Source organism: Camelus bactrianus, chromosome 22 (assembly GCF_048773025.1).
Source record: "Camelus bactrianus isolate YW-2024 breed Bactrian camel chromosome 22, ASM4877302v1, whole genome shotgun sequence".
Taxonomy (NCBI): domain Eukaryota; kingdom Metazoa; phylum Chordata; class Mammalia; order Artiodactyla; family Camelidae; genus Camelus; species Camelus bactrianus.
The window spans coordinates 22,389,028-22,415,633 of NC_133560.1; the positions used below are offsets into that span (position 1 = coordinate 22,389,028).

The following is a 26,606-nucleotide window of genomic DNA, read 5'->3' on the forward strand; positions in this document are numbered from 1 at the left end:
TTTGGGAATCTAATGTACAATATGGTGATTATAGCAATGAACATCTGTACACAAATATTCATAGTAGCTTTGTTCAGTACAGCACAAAACTGAAAACAATCCACACATCCTCCAAATGATGAAGAAAACATGGCCCATCCATACTATGGAACGTTACTTAACAATAAAAAGAAACAAAGTATTAATGCAGACAACACGGATGAATCATAAATGCACTGTTAAGTGAAAGAAGCCAGACTATAGGGGTGGAGAATGGATCAGTGTTTGGCAGTAGTTAGGCTGAAAGGCTTTTGACTACCAAGTGTGACAATGGTAGTGGTGGTTACACAACTCTAGGCATTTGCCAAAACTCAGAACGTCTACACCAAATACAGAAAACCTTACTTTTTTGAAAATTTTCTAAATGTACACAGAGTTTTAAGATGAGGCAGAGGGTAACTAAGCACATATATTATCTGGATAAATACACTATGAAATGATATGCACAAAGTGCTTACCTAAAGATGAGAAAACTGGGAAAATGAAGGACTTATGGAAGATGGCTATTTTTCACTGTGCATTTTATTTTTTACATGAGTGAATGTATTTCCTGTCAAAAGTATTCCATATAAAAATTTAGGCACCACCCACCAAAGAGTCTCATCTGGTAAGCCTGCAAGTGTTCTCCAGGTGATCTGATGTACCTAGGGCTGAAACACACCTTGAAGATCATTTCTCTGGAAGGTAAGGCATGACCTCTGAAACCAAGCTGACCAAACTTACCTCTATCCCACCACTCATCAAATGAGCGACCTTGGTTAAGTAAATCTCTCCAATGCATAATACTGGTGTGAGGATGAAATCATTGTTTACCTGGGGGACCTGAAGTGTCATCACCTTCTCCCTTCCAATGGTCTATTTCTGTTAATAGGACCAAAAACATCAATGTCTATGGAGTCATCAGGACTTAAGTGTTGAATGAAAAGTGTTTAAGCACACTCACATCTTACATGAGTGTATGTGTATCTATTGTTATAAAAATGAAATTTCTAGGGGGTGGGTATAGCTCAGTGGTAGAGTGTGCGCTTAGCATGCAAGAGGTCCTGGGTTCAATTGCCAGTATCTCCACTGAAAAAAAAAAATTAAATAAATAAATAAATAAACCTAATTGACCCCCAGGTAAAAAAATAAATAATTTTTAAAAATGAATTTTCTACATCAAAAGTTATTTGATTTAAAGTAACTCAATTTATCATTGGCAGTGATATCTCAAGCCATCAAGGTGAATAAAGATAATTCTTGTAAAGTGAGATAAACTAAATTATTTCTAACAGAATGTCATTTAAAAAAAATAAAGAGTGGCTTGAATACTTGACACGTAAAGGTTTAAAAAAAAACCCAAGATGATGATTTTATGTTATGGAAGGAGGTTCACGATATATTATTATATGAAAAACCCAGATTAACAAGAAAAGTGTATGATAAAATAGCATTTTTTTGATTGAGGTAAAATTCACATAACAAAAAATTCACCACTTTGACTATTATAAACTGTTTGATTCCTTGCATCTAATACATTCACAGTGTATGCAACCACCACCTCTATCTAGTTCCAAGATATTTGCATCACCTGAAAAGGAAACATCATACCCATTAGCAGTCATTCTCTATTTCCCTCCCCACCCTCCAGTTCTTGGAAATATCTCTATGGATTTGCCTGTTCTGCACATTTCATGTAAATAAAATCATATAATATGTGACTTTCTGTGTCTGACTCTTTTTACTTAATGTAATGCTTTCAAAGTTCATCCATGTTACATGTCTCCATTCTTCATTCTTTTTTATGACTCAGTTATAGTCCTTGTTAAGATATACCACATCCTATTTACCCATTCATCTGTTAATGGATATTTACAAGTGTACAAGTTTTTGTTTGAACACCTGTTTTCAATTGTTTTGGGTACATACCTTGGTGTGGGATTGCTGGGTCACAGGGTAATTCTAGGTTTAATTTATTGAGGAAACACCAGACTGTTTTCCACAGTGGCCACACCATTTTAAATTTCCAACAGCAATGTGTGAGAATTCCAATTACCCCATGTCCTCACCAACACTTGTTATTTTCCATTTTTTATATTCTTGCCATCCTAGTAGATGTGAAGTGGTATCACATTGTGGCATTGATCTGAATTTCCCTAAGGACTAATGATGTTGAGCATCTTTCCATGTGCTTGTTAGTCAGTAAAATAGCATTTTTAAAAAAGGAGATTACATGTAAATGTAATACATTTAGATGTAAATTCAAAATTTTACTTGTATAAGGATTACATATAAATTTAAAATTTGGCATTATATGGGATAGAATATGGACGGTGATTAGTTTGACGTGTTTGGATTATGGATATGATTGTATTTTTTACTTTTTATTATTTGCATTTTCTTCTATGACGAGGTATCATTTGAAGGAAAAGAAAAACATTTTAAATAAGAACTCTGAAGGCAAAGAAAAACAAATGGGGTTTCATCTCAGAATATATTAAATATTTATTCATTGCATGTTACAGGGTTTCTTTCTTGTTTTGCAGCCAGTAAGTCTTCTGGCCCCTAACCTCTAGGCTCCTGAAAAGCTCTGAGGCTAGGACTCTATCCCAGGACCCCCGACGGCCTGAACAGGGCGAGTCCTAGGGCAACCGCTGTCCCTGGTGCTGAAGGGCCTCCAACCTGCCTCCCCATCCCCCACCACCCTCCTCCATCTTCCTCTCACTATTGTGTACCCTCTTGACCTCCACTTCCTAGAACATCTAGGTGAAAATGAAGTCCTGCCTCTCTGAGGGGGGAAAAATGTTTTTTTCAGGCTATCTTCACATCAAAACCCCTTGCAACTATTAACAGTGTAACTGTGGAGATTTTGAATTTACTGAACCTTCTAATAATAGTTTTCTTCAACAGTAAGTTCCTACACTTCCCGAAACTTAAATATAACTTTTGTGACTTTAAAACATTTTAAATTTGAGAAAATGGTGCAAAAAGTAGGGAGGAAATTAACTCATACTGAGTACTGATGCTTACCAGATACAGAATCAGTCATTTTGCACATGCTTGCTTATTCAACTCCACAACAGCACAATAAGGTGGCTACTATTATGTGATAAAGTAACTAAGGCTTAGAGAGGTAAACGATTTCCCCTAAACCGAACAGCTAGTAGATGGCAGACTGGGATGGTGACCTTGGTGGTATAACTGCAGGGAATGGTGGATCCAGGGTCATCTGACCCTGACTGCATCTAGCTCTCTGCTCCATCTTTCCTAAAGAGTAGTCTTGTCCTCGTGATCCAAGATGGAGCTTCAGCTCCCACATCAATCCCCCACTACCCCGTCCCCCAGGTTCACTCCCTGGATCCTCACAGGCCACGCCCACACCCTGGATCCTCACAGGCCCCAAGGGCCCCCTGCTGGTTCTAGACGAGGCTCAGGCAGGGGTGACAGCACAGTTTTATTCCTAGGAATCTGCAAAGTGAGGTGTTTCATGTCAGCGTGGATCCCAGGCCAGGAGGTAGTGGATCATTGCTGTCCTGCGGTCAGTGGCTCCACCCGCAGCCAAAGTCCGCCCTCCGCGCGTAGGATCAGCTCCGGCAACCTGCGCGGCTCCTCCTCATCCGGCAGGACACGGAAGCGCAGCAGCGTGAGCGCTAGGACCACCTTCATCTCAGTCATGGCAAACGTCTGCCCAATGCAGTTCCTGTGGCAGGATGGGGAATGACTGCACCTGGGACCCCTATCAGGTCTCGTCATGCCCAGAAACCACCTGGGACACCCATCCCCTTCTGCAGGGTTAGAGAAGGAGTCTAACCGTGCCTGAGACCCCTAGGTGGGCTTGCATGTTCCCTGAGACCCACTACCATCCTCACCCCAACCCCACCTCACACACGTGCTGGCCTTACCTGGGCCCCGCTGAAAAGGGAATAAAAGCCAGAGGTGATCTCTTCAGGGGGGTTTCTGGATCAAAGCGAAAGGGATTGTATACCTGGAGGCAGAGAGAGGCAGGGCTGCTGGGTGGGCTTTCTCAGGATACCCAGACACCCCTAAAAAAGACAGATGTGGATAGAGTGGAGGGGGGAATATCTGATTTCCCCCGTGGTGGACGCACCTCAGGGTCTGGCCAGACTGATGGGTTGTGATGAATCCCAAAGATGCTGATGACACAGATGTTCCCTATTGGGGAGGAGAGGACAGTCAGGACAAGGTCTCAGCTGATAGGGCCATCACCTTCCTCCCCTTGTCATTTTGGGTACCTTTGGGGATGACCCGGCCATCTGGTAGCACAACGTCCTGGGTACAGCAGCGAGAGATGACTGTGACTGGAGGATGCAACCGCAGACTCTCCTTGATGCACATGGTCAGGAAAGGCAACTGGGTCAGGTCGTCCCTAAGGAACCCCCATGACAATTATCCAGGGGCAAAAACAGAGACTACCCCCCAGCCCTTCTGCTGCCCTGTGAGACCCTCTCTCTGCCTCCCTCTGTCCCTCACTCCTATAACAAAATCAATTCCAGATGGATCAAAGATTTAGGCATTAGAATATCAAAACCACAGAAGTTACTAGAAGAAAACAGCCTGGTATTTTTAGAAGCATTTCTGAGCAAAACGCAACACTCAGAGGGTATCCTTTGAAGTGTTAATATATTTGCATTTAAAAGCTTTTTGAATTATATAAATAGCTTAAAATGAAAAAAAGAATCTCTGTCATGGACTTATAAGGTTATTTGAATGAGTAAGATCTACTCCACAATCTAGGGTGAGATGACCTAATATTATTAAGGTGTCAGTTCTTTCTAAATTAATCAACATATTCAATGTAATCCAACAAAAATTTTAGTTTGGTTTCTTTGGGTGGGCAGGGGGAACTTAGTAATCTTACTCAATTTGAATTAAAGTTCATCAAGAAATAGCTCAATCTGAAAATACAAGATCAAAGAAGAATCCAATCTACCAGATAGTAAGACCTACTACAAAAGCGTAGTAATGAAAAAAAAACAAAAAAAACCAGTGTGGTATTGTTGCAAGAACAGGAAAACAGACCCATGGGGAGAGAGAGAGCTCGAAGATGGTACATGAATAGGTAAGAACATCATCTGGCAAAGAAACCCTAGAAAACCCTGGGCAGCAGATGGATAGTTTGGTAGAAGGTATGCAGATAACTGGTGATGTAGAAACAAAAAAAACCCAAATCCTCATCTACTCCATATACAAAGTGGTGTCTCCTCTTACATGTGACAGGTAAAACCATAAAGTTAAAAAAAAAGATAATGTAGGAAGCATCTCCGTGATTTAGGAGTAGGAAAGAATCCTTAAAACCCCAAAAGCACAAGCTGGAAGACAAAAAGAAATGGATAAATATGCACAGAATTAAGGATTTCATTTTAATAAAAGACACCATGGACCAAAGTAACATTCAGATGAGATATCTGCAATAAATGTGCAGATATTAGAACAATTATCTTGAATATACAAGGAGTTTCTGCAAATCAACAAGAGAGAGGACAGGTCTCTAAGCGAAAAGTAGGCAGAGGACACCATCTAGGAATTCATGGAATTTCAAATGGAGATTTCAAACATGAAGAGATGCTCAAAGTCACTGATTATCAGAGAAATGGAAATTTGATAGCAGTGAGATGTTACTTCACATCTATTCGGGGTGAGAATTAACAAGGTGGGTACTGGTAAGGAGTGGCTGGGGTGTGGGGTAGAGTGATATGCACTGATATGTGGAGGTGTGGACAGGGACCACCACACGGGAGGGCATCAGCGTGGTCAAGGAAAGGCAATGTGTGATTTACAGTCCAGCAAGCTGGCTCCTGGGTTTCTATCCCAGAGAGATTCTCAGACAGGTGAATAAAGTCACATACACAAAGACATTCATTGCAGTGATGAGATGGAAGCAGCCTGGATATCCAGCACTAAGGGATTGGAGAGGAAAGTTTATGATGCTTCAAAGTAATTATCTAAATGGACGTGGAACCATGGATGTCTAATAAAATCATAGCGCTACATTTCTGAAAAGGGTAAGAACCATCATGAAATCTGTCATGTAATACATAATTGTGAATTTTAAAATGCATCCACTCAGAACAACAAATTATATAAACAAAAGGACTGGGCTCTCTAGAATCACATCGTTGGAGGGTTGGACGTGAAGATTTGGGATGACTGGAAATGACTAAGTTTTGAATGGGAAAATGATGACAATTAATCATGTGTCAAGGGGCACAATCAACTCCGTCCTTGACAACTGAGGTCCAAAATCCTAATTAATTAAAAATTTCAAGAATATATTTTGAACTACCCAAACTGATCCTCAGGATTCAAATGAAAAACAAGGATGCAAGAGAAAAATTGTAAAAGCTGTGCAGTGAGGTAGGACTGACCAACTTTGTCACATATGAAAATGTTTTTTAAAGTATGATAAATGAAGACTGCTTGGTGCTTATGTATTAATATATAACTAAATAGAACAGAATAGAGTCCAGAAATAGACCCAAACATATAAATAAATGTAGTTTATTGTGAAGCTATTATTTAGAATCCTAAGACAAACACAAAATATTCACTTAAATTCTGCTGGGACGATTAGTTCGCTATTTGAAGAAAAAAAATAGATGCCTACTTCAGTACTTATATCAGTATAGATTTCATATGGAACAAAGGATTAAATATTTTAAAACAATAAAAAATATTAGATAAATAAAATTAAATTTTTTATAAAATCTTTTAAAATAAATATATCCATTAGAGGAAAACAAATAAGAGTTTTACATTTTAATCTCACAGTATGAAAGGCTTTTCCAAGAATGATTTTTAAAAAGACACAGAAACTGTAAAAGACAAAAATTAATAAATTTGACTACAAATAAATGAACCAAAATGAAAATAAAGTCAAAAGACAATCTGGGGACTAATTCTTGCATAACAGAAAAGAACTAATTTTCTTTATATTTAAAGAGCTGTTATAAGTCAGTAAGGAAAAAAAAAATAAACAGGAAAAAAACCTCAAAGTAAAAAAGACAAATTAAGCAAACTGAAACTCCACAGAAAAAGAAACATTCATGGTTGTTCAAAATGTGAAAATGGTACTCAACTTTACTCATACTTAAATTACTGTTTACTAAAATAACAAAGTATTGTATTTCACCTAGCAGAATGGCAAATTTTTATGTTTCATAATGCACACTATCAGTGAAGATACAAAGAAATTGGCACTCTCAAAATCTGTTTGTAGGAGCAGATTTGCCAAGAGCTATTAAATTGTAAAACTCAAATGGTCTTTGATCCATAACACCACTTCTAGGAATGTGTCCTAGAGAGACATCCATGCATATAAGCTAAACGGATTTTCACTACATCATGTTTATTATAGCAAAAGGCTGGAAACTATACAAATGTCCATTGATAGGGGAATATTTAGAGAAATTATGGTCTATCCATATGATGGAATACTATACAGCTATCAAAAGGGGAAATATAGAGATCAACTAGTCCATCATACCCTGCAGGGTAAATCAATACAGAGATGCTAAAAGGCAATTTGGCAATATCTGTTATAATTGAAAATGTTTACATAAATGTCCCCAACAGAAGCATCCTGGGTAAATGAAGCAATGCTACTTACCCTCAGTGAGAAGGACTGCTGAGACAGATTATTGAGTGAAAAGAACAAGTGACCAAATGTGTCTGTATTTAGATTAAACTGTAATAATCTAATGTAATGCAGGATGTTTCATTTTGTGTCAAAAGAAAAAAAAACTATTCTCATTATTGACTTTACAATTCAAATTTAATTTTCTGAAACTTAAGAAAGGAACTTGAAGTTATATTGTCAACATGCATGCCCGAATGCTCTGCATATACTCTCAGTTGTACAGAGACAAGACAGAATGAATAAGGTGAGAGAGACTGAACCGATAAATGTAGGTATAGACTGAACAAGGTCTGGAAGGACAGAGGAAACCATTGAAGGAAGGGAATGGGTTTAGGACACCAGCATGACAGAGGCTTATGTGAGGTGATGGATGTGTTAACTAACTTTATTGTGATCATTTTACAATATATACATATATCAAATCATCATGTTGTACACCTTAAACTTACATAATGTTATATGTCAATTATTTCTCAATAAATCTGGGGGTTGGGGGAGGCTTCATTGTAAAGTCCATTGTACTATTTGGATTTTTACCGAGTGCATAATTTTTTGAAGTTGGGAGAATCACAAAAACATTTTTCCACTTCACAGGACTGCTGTGCCGAGCAAAGCCTTGAAGTTGAGGGCACTATCTCTAAAATGTTTGTCCAGTCCAATACTTCCTCTCCATCCTTCAGTCTTTGGCCCAGAACCTTCCCCTCTGGACCCCCAGACTGCAGCTCACCCCCTCCAGTTTGCCCCTGTAGCTGCAAGGAGATATTTCTAACATTCACATCTGCCCTGCCTCTCCCCTGCTCAAACATCTCCCATGGCTCCCCATTGCCCTCCAATGTTAGTCATAGATCTCCCTTCAAGAAAGAACTTGCCGTATAGCTGCAAGGAGTGCCATTAGCTGACCACCTCCAGCTATAAGGCCTCTGGGCTCTGCTGCAGTCTTCAAGCCAAGGCCACACTTTCCTAGGCAGCCCGAAGTCAAAGACTGAACACAGTGGGCCTCTACTGCCTGACCATTTCTGCCCAGTGTTACACACTCCTGATGGCAGCATCCCTGCCACGTCTATCTTTTATCCAATATTGGCTCCCCAGAGGACTTGAACTGACACCTTTGAAAACTTTTAACATGGTTTCCAAAGCACTCCAAGAAGGGCTTCCATTAACAGCTCCAGCTTTACTGGGGGCCTTTCTGATCCTCACACTGTATATTTCACAAGGATCCAGCCACCTTTACTCCATCCCAGACATTTCAGGCTCACTCCTGCATGCTTCCATCCTGGCCTTTGCACAAGCTGTCCCCTTGGCCTGGCCACTGTCCACTACCCACATTCAGGGTGGTGAATTCATGTGCAGTGCTTCGCTATCAGTCCTCACCTCCTTTCCTCTCTGGCCCGGCCTTGTCCATGTAGGACTTGAATGGAACCAGACTGTGAGTTGGGAAAGGAGCAGTATAGACATGTTTACTCAACAAAAAGATGGATAGCTTTTTTTACCCCCAGAGATCTCTTGTGAATCCTTGGAGTAGACTCTTAGGTAAGAATTAGAGAAAAGAGCAAAAATTAAGAGAAATAAGGGTCTTTGCCGGAGAAAATGCAACTTCAGGGAGAAAAGCAAGGGAGGTGAGAAGAAGTTTATCTACTGAACATGTACTAGATGGCATCTGCTCTGCACACATTGTCACAGTTCTCCAAGTGGCACTGTAAGGGAGAGATCCTCACCCCACCCCACCCCCATAGAAGAGAAAAGCGGTATTCAGAAAAGGGAATTGGTTTTACTAAAGTCACATAGCAAGTCAGTGCAGCATTCATGTGGACACTTAGATCTTTCTATCCCAGAAGCCTGCAAACTTTCCCCAGCTATTCAGACTAGGTACCAGCCCCTGCCTCTGGGCTCTGCTCCTATTCCCACTAAGCAATAATGACAGAATCAACAAAGAGATCTTTCTACTTCCCCAGCCAGGGAGCAGAGCCCATGAGAGGGGCTCAGAAAAAGGCCATGAGGACTTGCACTCACCATTCAATCTCTTTAGGCTCACGGTCCCTCAGGAGTTCTTGCACCTCCTGCCGGCAGCGCTCCTGGTATTCAGGGTGCTTTGCAAGGTTGTAGAGGATCCAGGAGAGGCCGCTGGCTGTGGTGTCATGGCCTGAGGAGCAGACAGACAGGCTTGGGTCTACTTTAGCATCAGAGGGTGGACAGCACCCTCCATTAAGGCCCTCCCACAAGGAAGATGGGAAGGATTGGGCGAGATGGGATGATCCAGGGCCCACGCACCAAGTCCCTGGGATGAAGAGACCCTGGCCTCTTCTGTAATCCCACATTGGGACCCTCACCCTCAAACATGAAGGTGTCAGCCTCGGCTCGGATGTCCTCATCTGACAGTTCCTTCCCATCTTCATCCTGGACAGGAAGCAAGATCCCCAAAATCACACCAGCTCTAAGGACACCTGAGTCTAACCTGAAATTGTCCCTGAAGCTCCATCATCCAAGCAGGATCCTTCCCTCTCCATCTCCAGAGCCCACCTCACAGGCCCCCTCCCTGGTCTCCTTCTTCCTGTTTACTCCTTCCAGGCAGCCTTCTGCACAGTCCTGTCAAAAACTTATCTCTGACCTGTCCTCTCCATTCCTCAAGCACCCTCTGTGACTCCCTAGCACTCTCTGGATCAAGTCCAAGATCTTTGATCTAACATTGGAATTCAAGGCCCAGTCTACTTCTTGAATTTAGATCCCAGAGAAGCTGACCTTGGCCAGCAGGAGCACATCAATGAAGTCCAAAGTCTTGGCCTTAGCCTTGGCCTGAAGCAAGTCATGGGAATCCTGACTAGTGAGGGTGCAGCGCCGCTCCTGGATGATGGCATTTGTGAAGTTGTGCACCAGGTTGCAGGCCCTCCGGAAGCGCTGCCCGTCAGGGGTGAGGTAGTACAGGAAGTCCATGTGCAGGAAGATCTGGTGGGTCCTTTTTGTCATAAGGGCACTGAGCTCCAAGATGGCAGCAATATATTCGCTGGGTTTCCTACAGGGTCCAACCAGAGAGAGCCTTAGGAAGCAACCTCTTAACACACAGGGAACCTTGGAAGCACCTGCCAGCCAGTAAACAGGACCACATGCCATCCAGAAAAGAGTGTCCTCCAATCATGCTTCTCTCTCTGCCTCCCATCTCTGTGAGCTGCCACATGTCCTAGACCACAGGGCAGAGCTTGGGAATCATGCTCATCTTTCCTCTCTCCTACACAATATCTAGCCCTGCCATTCTTCCTCAGTTTCTCCCAAACCTGCCCCATTTTCTCCACCAAGCTCAAGATTCCTCCTCTCTGTGGTCTCCTTGCCTCCTGTGTCTACACAGCAGCCAGTCTTCTCTCAAGTCACATGACCAAGTTCAGCTTTGACCACGACCCTCATCTGCTCAAACACCTTCCATGGCTCCCTGGAAACCTCAGGATAAAGTTCATGTCCTCTTTGGCACTCCTCCAACTTCACATCCAAGGTGTCTCCTCACTGTTGCACACACCTTGCTCACCCTAGCCCCCTGGCCTTTATCAAACATTTCTGCCTACTGGAAAGGATTGCTCCTTCTCTTTCCCTTCTTTGTCCTTCTATGTCCAGCTCTGACCCACCTCCTCCAGGAAGGCCCTTCTGATTGCCCTGGTCAGTCCTCCCTCCCCCATCTACTCCCTTGGGTCTATGGCTTATGTTCCCAGGCCCTGGGCTGACACTCACTCTTGGCAATTGCTGTCGAAGCTGAAGACACATTTCTGCAGACTGTCCAGGGTCATGAGGCTGATGTGTTCAAACATGTCCAGACGAGTGTTGCCCTCTGAGGCCAGGCACTGCCATTTGGCCTGGACAGAGAAGAGAGCAGAGCTCGGGCTGAGACCTCCCTCCTCTGAGCCTCTCCCCAACCTCAGCCACCTAGATGGACTCCCTTAGACCCCAAATCTTGGTCCTCTTACCCTAGACACCCATCCCCAGGGAAGACCAGGCTTGAGTGGGACTGGAAGCTGTTACTATCAAGACAGGAAGAGCCTACAGCTGGGAGTCAGGAGACCTGGGTTGAAGGTCCAGATCTGCCTCCTATGCTCTGTGTGCCTTTGGTCATCTCATTGCTTTCCACTGGGCTTTTCCACTGTCAAATTTTCAGTAACAGTTAAGATGACTTGCATTGATGTTGGGCAAACCAAATTAAAATTCCTGCTTCACCACACATAGCTCACTTACTAATGTGTGATCTTGGGCAAGCTCTCTAACCTGTCTGATCTTTCATTTCATCATCTATAATATGGCAATTATAATCCGCTCTTCCACATAGGGCTGTGAAAATTAAGTTAGACAGCATATGCCGTGGAAGCGGCACACTGTCTCTGATATACAGTAAGTGCTAAGTAGTTCTTAGCTGCCATCATCATCTTCATCAGTATCACAGTGGTAGACAACAGCAAAAGTGTCCTCGTTCCTCCGTCCCTCCCTGTACCCTCACTCTTTGCAATGAGACTTTGCAGCTCTTTCATCAGGAGGTGGAACCTCTGTCTCCACCTCTTGAATCTGAGCTGAGCATGAGACTTGCTTCAGTCAACAGAAGGTATATCCACAGGGTGCTAGATCTGAAACTAGTCTGCAGGAGGTACTGCGCATTTCTGCCCACTGTCTTGGAGCCCAGTCTTCTCCATTCAGTTGAGCCCAGGCGAGCCTACTGGAGGATGACAGACAAATACAGGAGTCCATTGTCCCACCAAAGCCATCCTAGACCAACTGACAGCTAGCCAAGCCCCAAACGTGTGTCAGAGCTGAAGCTGGCGCAGCAGAGCTGTCTACCGAACCCATCCATGACCACGGATATGTGAGTGATTCCAGCCAAGATGCAGGAACAATTCAACTGACTCATCATCTCATGAACAGTAATAAACACTAATTCAAGTCCATGAGTTTTAAGGTGGTATGTAATGCAGAATGAACCATTATGCAATTTTCAAGCTTATTGTTTTGAATTTAGAGTTTCATGAGGTATACTAGAAACTAAAGCCTTCTGAGCATCTACTGTGTGCCGGGAATATGACTCCATTACATCATCTTGACCACCCTTTAAGAAGGGATTATTATCCTGGTTTTAGAGATGAGGAAACTGAGGCTTGGTGAGGAAAATCAGTGACCCCCGAAGCCCTCCAGCAGAGCCAAGATTCTAGACCATATGTGTCCGAGGCCACTCCTCCTTTCCCAGGGCTCCAGAGGGGCTCAAGAAACTCACGTGCATGATGTCTGCACTCTTGTTGAAAATCTTCACATACGGCTTCAAGATGTCAAAGTGGAAGGCAGGTGTCAGCAGGCGGCGATGGTGGCTCCACTTGTCACCGGCACTCAGCAGGAGCCCATCCCCTAGCAGAGACAGCCACGGGGAGTGAGCAAGGGCAGCCCCTTCCCCTGGGCCCCCAAGGTGTCCCCAGCCCCCTTCACTCACAGTTACTCACCCAGCCAGGGCTTCAGGAAGCTGTAGAAAAACATATCCTTGGGTACGATGGTGGCTGACATGAGAGACAGAACATCAGGGGCCATGGAGAGAGGGAGGGGAGGGACTTTCGGTGGAGGATGGGGGCTCCCAGCCAGGAGTCTGCATTCCCTTTCCAAGCCCAGCATAGCAGAAATGGGGCCAAGGGCAGAGGAAACAGGGAGGAGGGGGCACCAGACCAGGCTGCAGCACAGAGTGAGCAAAGGCAGAACCCACAGAGACATCTCTACATGCTCAGATGCACCCTAACATGGCACATGTCCCAGCATGCTTTGACATGGCTCCCACATGGTCCAGCATGTTCTAAATACCTGAGTACAGCCCAGCACTCTACAAAATGCCTGACAGGAACCTAGGACACTTTGCCCCAGCACGCTCTGACATCTCCAGGAATGTCTGACACAGCCCCAACGTGTGCTAGCATGCCGTAACATGAAGCAGCACGCATGACACGCCTTGACATGGCCCAGCTCTGCGTGGCCTGAGACGCCTGCATGTCCCACATGCCCCTCAGATGGGCCCCAGGCAGGACGTCAATACAGTTCCATTAATGTCCCAGAGATGGCCCAGGGGTGGCATAGACAGCCTCAGTACCCTCCTCCACCCTACACTTGGCATTAGGTGTTGGGGCTCAACAGACTCCTCTGTCCTTAAAGAGACCAGAGGATGCTGTGCCCCTAAGATGCTGAGCTCCACCCAACTAGATACAGTTAGAAACCTGGGGTCTGGTAGTATTCTCCCACAATACTCTGGCCACATCCCTCCCCAAAATCACCTTCTAGCTTAGGGTCCCTCCCATCAGAGGCAGCTAGAGGCAGCCAGAGAACATACAGAGCTAAGAGGGAAGCTTTAGCATGCTACATAGCCTTGAGACATCATTATTAAAACCTGGATCCAGCCATGCCTGAAGACAACCCTCCCTGAGCTTTTCAATCAATAGATTTCCTTTCTCAACAGTGTGAGTTTCCACCACTCAAAACTTAAAGAGAGTTTGTCAACAAGAGAGAGCCAGGGGCCTGCCCAGGATCATCCAGCAGGTCTCTGTCAATGCTGCCCATTCCCCTGCTCAACCTGGTCTGTCCAGGAGTGGGAAGGGCTGGGAGCAGGGGAAGGGGAGAAGCTGGGGTTTGGGGCTCCTGGAAGAGATACCTGGGGCCTGGAGCAGAGGGGCAACGAAGTTAGGGTGGACAAGTCGCAGGATGGGATAGAAGGGCCCCATCCACCAGAGGTGGATGTCGCGGAAGTAGTGGCCCAGATCTTCAATCAGTCGCAAGCCCTCCTCATTGCTCTTCGCCTGGAGATGGGTAGGGATGAGACCAGGCCTGGCAGGGGGCCTCAGGAACTACAACTGCCCACTACATCCCGTACCCACCACACTCACTAACCCCCGTCTCCCCTCCTGCCTGGGTTATCTAAGATCTGTACTTCTCGCCAACTTTTTCCATGTCTATCTGTGTGCTTCTCCCTTCCCCTCACTCTCTTCATCTCTCTGTATAAATAGATAGATAGATAGATAGATAGATAGATAGATAGATAGATAGATAGATAGATAATGGGTGAATAAAAAGGTAGATGATAGGTGGATGGATGGATACACATGATAGATGTAGATAGATGATAAGTGGACAGATAAATGATGGATGGATGGAAAATGGTTAGATAGATAGAAAGATGGGTAGATAATGGATGGATGGAGAAATGATTAGATGGTGTGTAGATAGATGATGGGTGGATGGATGGAAACAGATAGGTAGGTAGATAAACAGATAAACAGATAGATAGATGTGTTTGTATCTATGTGTATATATACATATATATGTGTGTGTGTGTATGTATATATATATTTCTTTTGCTCCATTGATGTCTCTATGTGTCCTTTCTGTCTCCTTCACTCTTTCTCTGTATGTCTCTCTTTCTCTGCCCCTATTTCTGTCTCTCCAACTCCCCATCTCTGTTCTCCTCACCTCCACACCTCCCATGGTGCCCCATCACTCTCAGAATCAATCCCCTGCCCTTACCTGGTCTCGAAGTCCTGCTCACCCTACTCCTCTCTGCCTTTTCTCCCCCTGCAGCACTCTAGTGGCACTGAGCTCCTTCCAGTGGTTCAAAGCCAGGTGCTCACTTCTCACCTCCAGGCTTTGAATGTGAGTATCCTCTCCGTAGAATACACTTTCTTTTCTTTGCTTAAAAAATGCTTACTAATGATCCCAGACCCTCTCCCAAAAACTCTTCCTCCAAGAGCCTCCGGCCTTCCTGACAGTAGAAGCCTTGCCTCCTCTCTGGGCTCCCTTGGACCCTGTCTCTCCATCAGACCCACCCTGACTACACAGGATTAGGAGTGTCTCTAATTCTGTGTGCCCAAGAGTGGACTTCCTCCAGGGCAGAGCCTGGGCTGAGTCTCCCCAAGGACTCCCAGGCAGTGTCCAGAACATCAGAAAGGGGTTGAAAAAATAAATGAAAGAAAGAAAAAGATGACAAAGGGTGTCCAAGAGCAGGAGGGGTCTTTGGACCTACAGGGGCTGCACCGAAGCTTGGCAGTTGAGGGGCTCACGACCCTTGGATGCTGCAATGGCACCCACCGCCACGTGCACATGTGGGAACCTGTGGTGTTGGTGACAGACCAGGCAAGACCAGGGTGGTAGAAAATGGTGAGGAAGACGATGGGTCCCAACCAGATCATAAGTCCCTGGGGGCAGGTAGCCATGTTGAATTAAGTCCCTCAAGCCCTGCAAGGACCATCATTCCCCAGAAGCAGCCACAGCAGGTCCCCCTGCAGCCACTGCATGAAGAAGACATGCTCTCTACCCACAGGGAGGCTAACCTTGGCTCAAGAAGACAGATTTTTTTCATCCTGGGAGTGGGTCCAGCCTCAGGGGCAACCACAGGAGGAGATCCCCATGGGGGAGGTTTGTGGGTAGTAGGGTGGCCTCAGGACTTGTCCTTGGGTTTTGGTCCCACATCCTTTCATGTTCTGGCTGGTCCACACGGCCTCCAGTTCCTTGCATAGTATAGGGTCTGCAATCCTCGGACTTTCCAGACCCCAAAGGACAGATGTGAACTCTGCCTGCCAATCAGGACAGCAGCTCCCACCTATGAACCCGTTCTGCTGGCCAGGCTCTGTGCATAGTGCATCCTATCTGTCTGTCTGTCTATCCATCTATCTAGCACATCCTCTCCATCTATTTCTCACCATACATCCTAGCTATCTATCTATTGCTCCTGAACCTGTAGACACTCCCATCAATCATGCCATTTACAAATGAAGAAACAGAGGCCACATCCTCTAAAAGGGGAAGGCAGGTGGGTCACCAACTAGTGAGGCATCTTCCGCAATCCCTCGGGATGCCCTGTCCAAGCCTGACGAATACCACCAGGTACTCCAGGCAGGTGAATATAAGTCACTTTCACCATTATGACCTGCTCCCTGCTCCCTGCTCCCTGAGGACCGTGAGGTACTTGAAAAGATTGGTCCAAAGAGGGAGAGTGACTCAGCCGAAGTCACACAGGAAGAGAGACTTGAGGAGAGACGAGTGAGCAAGTCCAGCCTCCATGGCTGAGCCTATGGAGGGGGAGTCAGAAGTGCAGGAACTTTGTAACATTCCTGCTGCCTCCAGGGCTCGCTGAGAACATTCCAAGACCCATAATCTCAGGCAACCTCCACGATGACCTTGGGACATCCTTTTCTGTAATGAGCTGATCTCGGGGAGAAGAGGACAGAAGCTGGATGCTTATGCCTTTGGCCTTGGGTAAAAAGGGAGGTGATGGAAGTTACCCAGGCTTCCAGAACAACATCATCAAACATTTATTAAGGGCCTGATGTGTGTTAGCTTCTGGTCTGGGCCACTGTAGGTATTATGTCTGCCCCCCAGATCTACCATCTAGTGGGAGAGATGGAAAATAAACAAATAATTGGACAATTCACTAGGTAAGTATGAGCAAGGCCAAGTCAGAGGTCAAGGTCTGTGAGGGTCAAGGGAGGCCTGTAGAAGGTCGTTACATTTGAGCTGAAAATGGGAGGATAAGGAGCAATTCATTGGGTAACTGCAGGAAGAGAAGTGCTTCCACGCCAAAGAGCAGCACAAGCAAAAGCCCTGCGGTGGGAAGGGCTTGTTCTTTGAGGAGATAAAGCAGGAACTCAGAGTGTCCGTGACGTGCACAGGGCTGAGGAGGACCACAGGGCCTGGCCAGGAAACATTTAGTCTTTATCTTCAGAGCAATAGGCAGGTATTGAAGAGTTTTCAGCCCAGAAGTGGCATGATCTAAATTTCAAACAAATATCTCCATGGCTAAAGAGAGAGTGGATGAGAGAGGACAATGGTAGCAATGAGGAGACCAGAGAGCAGGCTGGGAGAGACTTCCTGGATGGGGCCAGGGGTGGCAGTAGATGCAGAGAGGGGACAAATGGAGGAGAGATTGTGGAGGCAGCACATTAGGACCAGATGCACAGGTGAAAGAGGCAGGTTTGGAGGCCCCAGACTATGGGATGTGGGCAACCGGAAGGATGGACTAGACTAAGGGTGGGGACAGAATTGGGGAGGGAGCCACGAGTTCAGATTCTGACCAAGGGATGAGGTGTTTATGAGACTCTTACATGAGGAGAGAAGGAAGGAGCTGGACACATGACCTTGGGCTCAGGAGAGATGTGAATTCATGGTCCACTTACAAGTTGGAGCCCTGGATAAGAAGGTGGCCTCAGGAGAAAGAGAAGGAGAAGGGGTTAGGATGCTGGTGGTACCCCACATGGGTGAAGAAGGAGCCAAGTGGAGACAGAGGGACCATGGGGAGGTAGGGGAGAGACCAGGGGAGGGTAGTGTCTTGGAATCAAGAGGAAAAGGAGGTTCCAGGAGGACAGGGTGGTCCACAAGCTCAGAGAACTGCTGGGAGGTGGACAAGATGGGGCTGGAGGGAGTCAGTGGGATTTAGAGACCTAGAGGTCACAGCCATTTGGCAGGAGCATGATGGAGGTGGATACCAGACTGGAGCAGGTGAGAGCAAGCAGAGAAATGGAGGCAGAGTGCAAACAACTCTGTGCACAAGGAGATGGCAGAGCGAGCAGACTGGAGGTCTTATGAGGCCCACTGGAAATAGGCAGTTGGGGATTTACATGTCACCCCTCTGTCTTGTTTTGTGACCTTCTCTAGCATCATCACAGAAAAGAGATCAGAGGACGTGGTGGGTTGAGCTCACATAAGGCAAAGGTTTTCCAAAGAGCCGTGAAGGAAAGCCCCGTTGCCAAGAGACTTCAGCCCACGGACAAAGGATGAGAATCTAAGCTATTTGTGTCCAAAGAAGTAGGATCAAAAGGAAGCTGTTGGACTTGGGTGTAGAGGTTAACTAGACATCTTGGCAGGGTCTAGGATGGGAGAAGATGGGAAAAAGAAGCTGGAAGGAAGTAGGGTTGTGGTCAAAGAATGCAACCTCCAGATCAATGGCTTTGGAGGTGGTGACTTTACAGGTGATGACAAAGTCCAAAGTGTGATTTGGCAATAGGGAACTGACACAGCACAGAGGAAGGGCCCCTGGAATGAGGCTAGGAAGGTGGGCCAGGAGCCCCCTCCCAGGAGGTTTGGCCATTAGGGCAGAGGCCAGAGTGATTCCTTCTGAAACGGGGAGTGGTCCATTTTATCCAAGTTGGACACTGCAGCCCACTGATGTACCTTGAGGGTGGAAGACAAAATAAGAAAAAGAAGGTGCCTGAGAAAGAGGAGGAGGAGGAGGGACTGCCCACATGTCTTCTCCAGCCCAGCTGTGCCCCCATCAGGGTAAGACAGGGTGGAGGTCATGGTCAGTTCCTGGGGGGGAAGTGGAAAAACCAAAGTGGAGCAAACACTGGCCTGAGGTCAACAGAAATGAACCAGGCCGGGAACGGACCTCAGACAGTGGCCCTGAGGAGGCCTCAAGACTGGCAGTAAAGACCATGGGGACATCAGGGGACCCCCAGAGGCCCACCCGAGAGCCCCTCAGATGTGCACTAATGTGGGGAGATAGGCAGAAACATGATCCAAAACAGTCTCGGGGTGAGGAAGGGCAAGAACAGCAAGGCGCTGGGGCGTGGAGCGGACCAAGAGGAGAGGGTCGGACCTGCCTGGGGAGTGAGGCAGGAGGTCTCCCTTGCTTCTCTGCCGCCCTAGACCCCAGCCCAACCCCAGACCCCCAGCTCCAATTTCCAGCTCCTCCGGAAATCCATCCACCTGAGCCCTGAGACCTGTCCTGTTGCCCACACTCACCAGACCCAGGTGACCCCAAAACCAGTTCCGTTTCGGGGGCTGCGGGAAACACCGGAGGCGGCGAACATTGTCATAGAAGGCATAGGTCCAAGCCAGGACGCGGGCCAGGAGCCAGGAGACCGCGGCCAGCAGCAGCAGCAGCCACGGGGAGGCTGCCACCGGCCCGAGACCCAGCCAGGTCAGGCTCAGCTGCAGCATCCTGTGGGGCAGACAGGATGGTGGTGAGGACAGGGGCGGGTGGGGAGGGTGAGGCAGAGACAGATAGCAGGAGAGGAAGGAGAGAGTGAGGGGCAGGGGCAGAGAGGGCGAGGATGGGACAAGAAGAGCTTAGAGAAGGGCAGACAGGGAGCCAGAGAGGGGAGGGACACCCAGGGAAATCCAGAGGACAAGGGAGAGAGACAGAGACAGAGAGATAAAGGAGGAAAAGGAGACGAATGAAGAAATGCCCCAGCTGAATCAGCAGGAGGTTGCCAGGGGCTCCGGTTACAAGGAAACCACCGTCCCCTCAACCACCCCGGGCCAGCTCTCTCCCTGGAGCCACCCAGCCTTGGGCAGTGTCCCTCCCAGCCCCAGACCAAATCCTCACTGGCCGCCCAGCCTGGCACCTTCTGTCTGGAGCAACTAGTCCCACACAACTTCCTCTGTCCTCCTCCTGGGAGGTCTTTATCCCTGGCTTGACCTCTCAACTGGGGAGAGGCTGGGTTTGGCTGAGTCAGCCAATCCCAGCACGCCGGGCTGCCTCCTCCCTGCCTGGCGTCTGCCCAAGACTTAAAACCGGAGGCAGCTGAGTCTGGAGAGGAATCAGCTCTGAGTCACATGGTGCAGAAGCTGAGTTCTGAGGATCAGCCCCTCCCACACGGGGTGAGGGGCTTGTGGGGAGTGGGGGGCGGGCATAGGTGACTGCTGCTCAGGTACCAGGTGAGCAGGGCAAACATCTCCAGGGCTCTTCTCCACACGTGGGCCAGGAAGGTGTCACGTACCATTTCTTGACACAGAATCAGGAACCTCAGAGACACAAAGCCTCTGGCCTCTGGGGCACACAGCCTGGTAGGAGTCCAAGTCCTGCCTCCAAGCAGCCCAGGGCCTAGGTTGAGACATGACTGCCGGAGGCAGGAACAGAGAAACCAGCTGGCTGGGGAATTACTCGCATCAGATTTAGGGGATAAAAGGGCCCCATCTGAACAGGGCACCTGGAGGGGTAAGGCTGTGAGGGTCCAGGAGAGAACAGGGTCCAGACAGGGGAGGGCAGAGCTGGGAGATCCTGAGTGGAGTTCTACCCCGCCCTCGCTTTGACTGTTGTCTGTGCTGACCCTCTCTGGGCTCAGTCTTCCCATCTAGGAAATGGGATGTCAGCCCTAAAGGGGGCATACCAGATCCAGATCCTGTCCCAAAGTTGTCTCAGCACCCCCTGAGGTCTCCTCATGGTCAGGCTCCAAGATGAGAGTGAGTTTGAAGGATGAGGTGGCTGAGTGAAAGGGTTTGGACAAGCATTCCTCCTGCAATGAATAGAATGTTGGAGGAAATGCCCTAAATTTCCTCCACTCCCCTCCCCCACCCCCATTCCTTCCAGGCCTACCTGATCCAGCTTCAGGTGGCCGGTCCTGGAGCCCTGAGCAAGTCTGGATTTTCTGCCCTAGATTCTTTTCTTCCTCTGCTGAGGTGGATCCACCTGCTGACAGGTGCATCCAGAGGCGAGTCGGGGCAGGCCTAGGATAGATGAGAAGCAGCAGGACTAGCCAGATGGGGGTGCAGAGAAGCAGGAGGAAAGAAGAGGAAACAGAGGTCCAGAGAGGTGCAGTAACTCACTCCAGCCCCACAGAGAAGTAATTCAACAAGACAGCATGAGTGAAGGGAAATCCTGGCTCAAAGGTTACCTCCTCCTGGAAGCCCTCACATCTCTATTATGATCTGGTACTTTTTTTTTTAATTGACGTATAATCAGTTTACAATGTGCCAATTTCTGGTGTACAGCATGTTTCAGTCATACACACACATACGTATATTCCTTTTCATATTCTTTTTCATTATAGGTTACTACAAGATATTGAATATAGTTCCCTGTGCTATACAGAAGAAATTTGTTGTTTATCTATTTTATATATACTAGTTAATATTTGAAAATCTCAAACTCCTTTATCCCTTCCCACCTCCTTTCCCCACCACCTGATAACCATAAGATTGTTTGCTACATCTGTGAGTTTGTGTTTATTTTGTAGATGAGTTCATTAGTGTCTTCTTTTTTCTTTTCTTTTTTTTAGATTCCACATATGAGTGATATCATATGGTATTCTTCTTTCTCTTTCTGGCTTACTTCACTTAGAATGACGATCTCCAGGTCCATCCTTGTTGCTGCAAATGGCATTATTTTATTCTTTTTTATGGCTGAGTAGTATTCCATTGTATAAACATACTGCAGCTTCTTTCTGTCAATGGACATTTACGTTGTTTCCATGGCACAAAAACAGACATATAGATCCATGGAACATTCTTGACTGTTTAACTGATCATCGCCCGTCTGCCCTTTAGAGGAGCCTCTTGGCAGCATAGATGACGTCTGCTGTGCTTCCTGGCACTTCATGGATGTTCATTAACAATTTAGGGAAGAAAGGGACTTTTATTGCTGTGAGCTTCAAAGAAGTGGCCACTCAAAAACTGTGTTCCTCAGACCAGCCACATGGGCATTAGCAGCAGCACCTAGGAAATGTCGAATTTGGGGCTCTAACCCGGACTCGCAAAGGTGATGGCTACAGGTATTCTGCTTTTGTCCCCAGAAAGAGGAGGAGTTCATTTCTCTTCTTAAATCTGGACTGGCCTGGGGTCAGCAGATGCTGTGCTAGTATGGGCCTTGAAGAGGGCTGGAAGCTTAAATTTACATTTGCTTTTGGAACAGATGCCCTCAAAACCCAGTTGCCACACTGTAAGGAAGCCCAAGCCTGAAGGAAAAGCCTTACTCCTGTAAATCAACAGCCCCAGCGGATTTCCCAGCCAACAGCTAGTGTCAACTGCCAGCCACAAGAGGGAGCCATCGAGCCGGTCCAGCCCAGCTCATCCTCCAGGTTACCACAGCTCTGGGTGACCTCATGTGGTACCAAAGAACCATCCAGTGGAGCCCAGCTGACATGCAGAATTTTAAGAGGAAATAAAATGATCACTATTTTAAGCCACTAAGTTTTTGAGGGGGCTGTTCATTACAGAGTAACAGATCATCAGCACATGATTACATCTACTGAATCAGAATTTATCTTTTAACCAGATCCCAGGGATTCTAGTGCTTGCTCAAGTTTGAGAGTCACTGCTCAAAGAGACCTGAGTCAGGCTCTGCAGGGTATCTCAGGAAACCTTACCCTGTCCTTCAGTTTGTTTGTTTGTTTTTGTCAAATAAGGAGAAAAGTCTGTTTTTGCCAGGGCTGTGTGTTTACTGAGCACCCCCTGTGTCCCAGGCACTATTCTAGATGCCAGGAGGCAGCAGGAAGCACAGCAGGCATCATCTGTGCTGTCAAGAGGCTCCTCTAAGGGGCAGATGGACGACGAGCTGATACATGATCAAGAATGAAAGGGGAAAGGGCAGGGAGGGATAAGTTAGGAGTTTGGGATTAATCGATACTCATTACTATATATAAAATAAATAAACAGCACGGACCTACTGAATAGCACAGGGAACTATATTCAATTTCTCATAATAACATAATGGAAAAGAATCTGAAAAAACATATATCTTTGTATATGTATAACTGAATCACTTTGCTGTTCACCTGAAATCAACTACACTTCAACAAAAAATAAGAATTTTTTTAAAAGAATGAAAGGTGAAGGGGCAAGGTCCAGCTGAGCTCCACCCAGTGATACACTGGGGTGTATCATTGTGGCCATCGTAGTCATTAATAGTCTCCCTTCTCCTCCTCCTCCTCCTCCTCCTCCACTTACACCTCCTCCTCCGCCTCCCTCCACTTATTGTGTGATGATTGTTCACAAAAACTAACCTGACCACCAAAGACCACCCCAAGCTACAGAACGGAGACTTGAAGAAAGGACCCTTGGGAAGTGAAGTGTTATAGAAAGAGTCCACTTGTCCCCCTTTCCTTCCCAAGAGGTGGATTAAAGATAGCAGCAAGGAGGGTATGGTATAGCTCAGTGGTAGAGCATGTGCTTAGCATGCATGAGGTCCTCAACTTCAATCCCCAGTACCTCCACTAAAAAAAAAAAAAAAAAAAAAAAAAAGATAGCAGCAAAATCCTTGCTACCCATCCCCTTAAGAGGTTATGATGATTTCGTGTGTGTGTCAACTAGGCTAAGCTGTAGTACCGAGTTATTTACTTAAACACTTACCCAGGTGTTGCTGAGAAGATGTTTCATAGATAAGAGCTAATATCGGGGGAAGGGCATAGCTCAAGGGCTAGGGTGCATGCTTACCATACATGAGCTCCTGGGTTCAATCCCCAGTACCTCCTCTAAGAATAAATAAATAAACCTAATCACCTCCCCGCACCAAAAAAAAAAAGTTGATATCTACACTCAATCAACTTAAGATAAAAGGGTAAATTACACTCCTTTACTTCAATGTGAATGGGCCTTAAGCAATCCATTGAAAGTCCTCAAGAGCAAAAACTGAGGTTTCCCAAAAACAAAATTCTGCCCCAAGACTGCAGCCTCAACCCTCGCCTGAGTTTCCAGCCACCCTACAGATTTCAGATTTGACAAGCTCCCTCCACAACTGCATGAGCTAATTCCTTAAAATAACCGCCTTTACTATCCATATCTTAAAATAAACATATAAATCTCAAGACATAAATTTATATCTCAGATTCACATCATACATAAATCTTAAGATAGTAGTAACCTACAATGAAAAAGAATATGAAACCATATATATGTGTGTATATGTATGACTGAAACATGATGCTGTACACTGGAAATTGACATGTTATAATTGACTATACTTCAATAAAAAATAAATCTTAAGACAAATATATATGTATAGATAGATGAGGGATAGACAGTTTGTCCTGTAGATAGATAGATGTAAATAGATCAATAGATTAGATAGATAGTATTTATTGTTTCTCTGGAGAACTCTGACTGATACTAAGAGGTAAAGTCTCCTTGAACCTGGGCTGTCCTCAGTGACTTCGGGGACTTGGGAATCTAGGTTACAAGAAGCCTTGCGGCTTCCTCCCAGTCCCTTTGGAATACACTCTCTTAGATCCAACTGCCACGTTAAGAGGAAGCCCAACCGACCCCACTGGAGAGGCCCTATGTTGAGGGGACCCCAGCCAACAGCCGGCACCAAACTGCCCGCCACAAGAATGAGCCACTTTGAAAGCGGATCTTCAGCTGGTCCAGCTGGGCCCTACCCAGATTGTAAGTCTGTGAGCAACCTAAATATTGTCATTTTAAGCTACTACACTTCCTGGATGTCCATTATACAATAAAAGTTAACCAGAACAGATCTATTTCCCATGTTTGGAGTTCTCAAAAAAATTAGTTATATGTGCATAAATGTTTATATATACAATGAAAAACCTCATCTATGCAATTTTGTAAAACTAAAAAGAAATCACAGCAAACTGCTGGGCCAGGGGGTGGGGAGCAAGGAGTAGAGTGGAAATTTTTCCCACGTAGTATTTTGGAGAGAGAGAGAAGAGATTAATGAAGTGCTTACAACAACACTCCCTGACACATAGTCAGCACCAAGCATGTGTTTGCATTATTTCTCTTATTGTATGACCAGATGAGGACACGGACACCAACCATGAGTTTTGGGTCCCTCTGGTGCACACATCAGGACCTTACTGGTTTACAACCCCCATCCCGTTCATTCCTTCAGCCCTTAGCAAGGAGAAGTTTCCCAGGAGGTGAGAAAGCACTGGGCTTGGGGTCAGACCTCCCATGGTCAAAACCCACCTTTGCCACTCTCCTGCTGTGTGACCTTGGGCAAGTGACTTGCCCTCTCTGAGCCTCATGTTCTTCTTGGCAAAAAGGGCATAGTAATAGGTCTATGGGAATTAGAGGAGTGTATCCATGTGTGTGTCTTACTTAGTTTGGGTTCCTCAGAAGTAAACTGCAATGCAAAGATTTGAGTGAAAGTCCTTTATTTGGAGGTGACTTTGAGAACAGTATTCAACTGTAAGTTGTTTCTTTGGAAAGTGATTCCAGGAAACACCAGTAGGGTAGGGAGGCAAGGAAGTTCCCACTTTGGGCACCTGGGGCTCAGTCCCTCTGGGAGACAGCAGAGAATATGCACCCACCCGTCCTTAGTCAAGGCTGCATCCAAGAGTGTTATTTCTCCAAAATGTCCTGCCTGGTGCAAACAGAAGGGAGATTTGGACAGCGTCTCCTGTGATGAGCACAGCCTGATGTGGACAGTTACAGTCATTCGGTGAGTGAGATTCTCCCCTCCTCTCTTCCCAATACATCTATCCACACTCAGTCACACACACATGAACTCACACTTACAAACACACATGCACTCACACAGGTGCAGGCACATACAATCACACACAGGCACACTTTGACACTCACATACTTGCATATACTCACACACGTGCTCACCTCAATGCACCCAAGCATACACAGTCACACATACACGCGCACACAGTCACACTCGACTGCCCGTGCACACAAGCGCGCACACGCTGTACTAAGGGAGACCAGATGCCTCAGCTGTCTTCCCAAATTTTCCGGCAGAAGGAGCCTCCGACATACTCAGGAGAGGAAAGAGCCAGCGTCAGCGCCAGGCCTGGGTGTGCCTTGAGAGTCACACTTGAAGGTGCAGCGGGGTCCCATGTCTCCCCTCCTCCCTCTCTCTTTCATTCACCGTCACTGCTCTTAGCAGAAAGTCAATCTACATTACAAGTATGAAGATCCTGTGAAATCCACAAGACAAGGGAGAATGGAGGTGCAGAGAGAGGCAGTCATGTGCCGCTAGGAAGAGGCAGAACCGGGGTTTAAACCCGAATGTGTCTCTTCTCAAGTCCAAGTTATTTTTGCTGGTGGATGAAGAGGTTGCACGGGAAAAGAGCGGGGAAAGCGGGGGAGGTTGGTGCAATGTTTAGGGAATGATGTGCACTTGGAGACCCTGAGTCTGGACAGGAGTGTGAAAGAGGAAGCATCAACAAGAGCCATGTGGTTCCTGTAAGGCGCGTGACCTCATGTTTCCCTCTCAGCCTGCGAGTAGCTGGCACAGGCGATTCCGGCCGACGATCCCATCATAGGC

The 26,606-nt window shown here is 46.3% G+C and overlaps 1 protein-coding gene across 3 annotated transcripts; it reads right to left on the minus strand.

Annotated features, from left to right (window-relative positions):
- Positions 1-3,459: 3,459 nt before the first annotated feature.
- On the minus strand, positions 3,460-20,090 carry LOC105074541 (cytochrome P450 4F3). 3 transcript variants are annotated; one of them, XM_010962111.3, is made up of 13 exons: positions 19,999-20,090; positions 19,394-19,592; positions 14,316-14,460; positions 13,129-13,182; positions 12,909-13,036; positions 11,387-11,508; positions 10,412-10,682; positions 10,003-10,069; positions 9,686-9,815; positions 4,272-4,405; positions 4,127-4,191; positions 3,921-4,003; positions 3,460-3,718 (listed from the first exon to the last, which is right to left on the minus strand). In XM_010962111.3, exons 2-13 carry the CDS (start codon positions 19,589-19,591, stop codon positions 3,541-3,543), a joined length of 1,575 nt encoding a protein of 524 aa, XP_010960413.1. In that variant the 5' UTR covers position 19,592; positions 19,999-20,090; the 3' UTR covers positions 3,460-3,540. The 3 variants fall into 3 exon arrangements, with proteins under 3 accessions (XP_010960413.1, XP_010960414.1, XP_074206641.1); XM_010962112.3 differs by having other exon boundaries at positions 19,980-20,070; XM_074350540.1 differs by lacking the exons at positions 19,394-19,592; positions 19,999-20,090 and adding an exon at positions 15,988-18,683.
- Positions 20,091-26,606: the final 6,516 nt, after the last annotated feature.

Coding starts and splice junctions, on each gene's coding strand:
- LOC105074541 (XM_010962111.3), bottom strand. CDS start 19,591: ATGCTGCAGCTGAGCCTGACCTGGCTGGGTCTCGGGCCGGTGGCAGCC. Junction 14,461..19,393: donor TTTGGGGTCACCTGGGTCTG/GTGAGTGTGGGC, acceptor ACCCATCTCCAG/GCGAAGAGCAATGAGGAGGG. Junction 13,183..14,315: donor CCCTCTGCTCCAGGCCCCAG/GTATCTCTTCCA, acceptor CTCTCATGTCAG/CCACCATCGTACCCAAGGAT.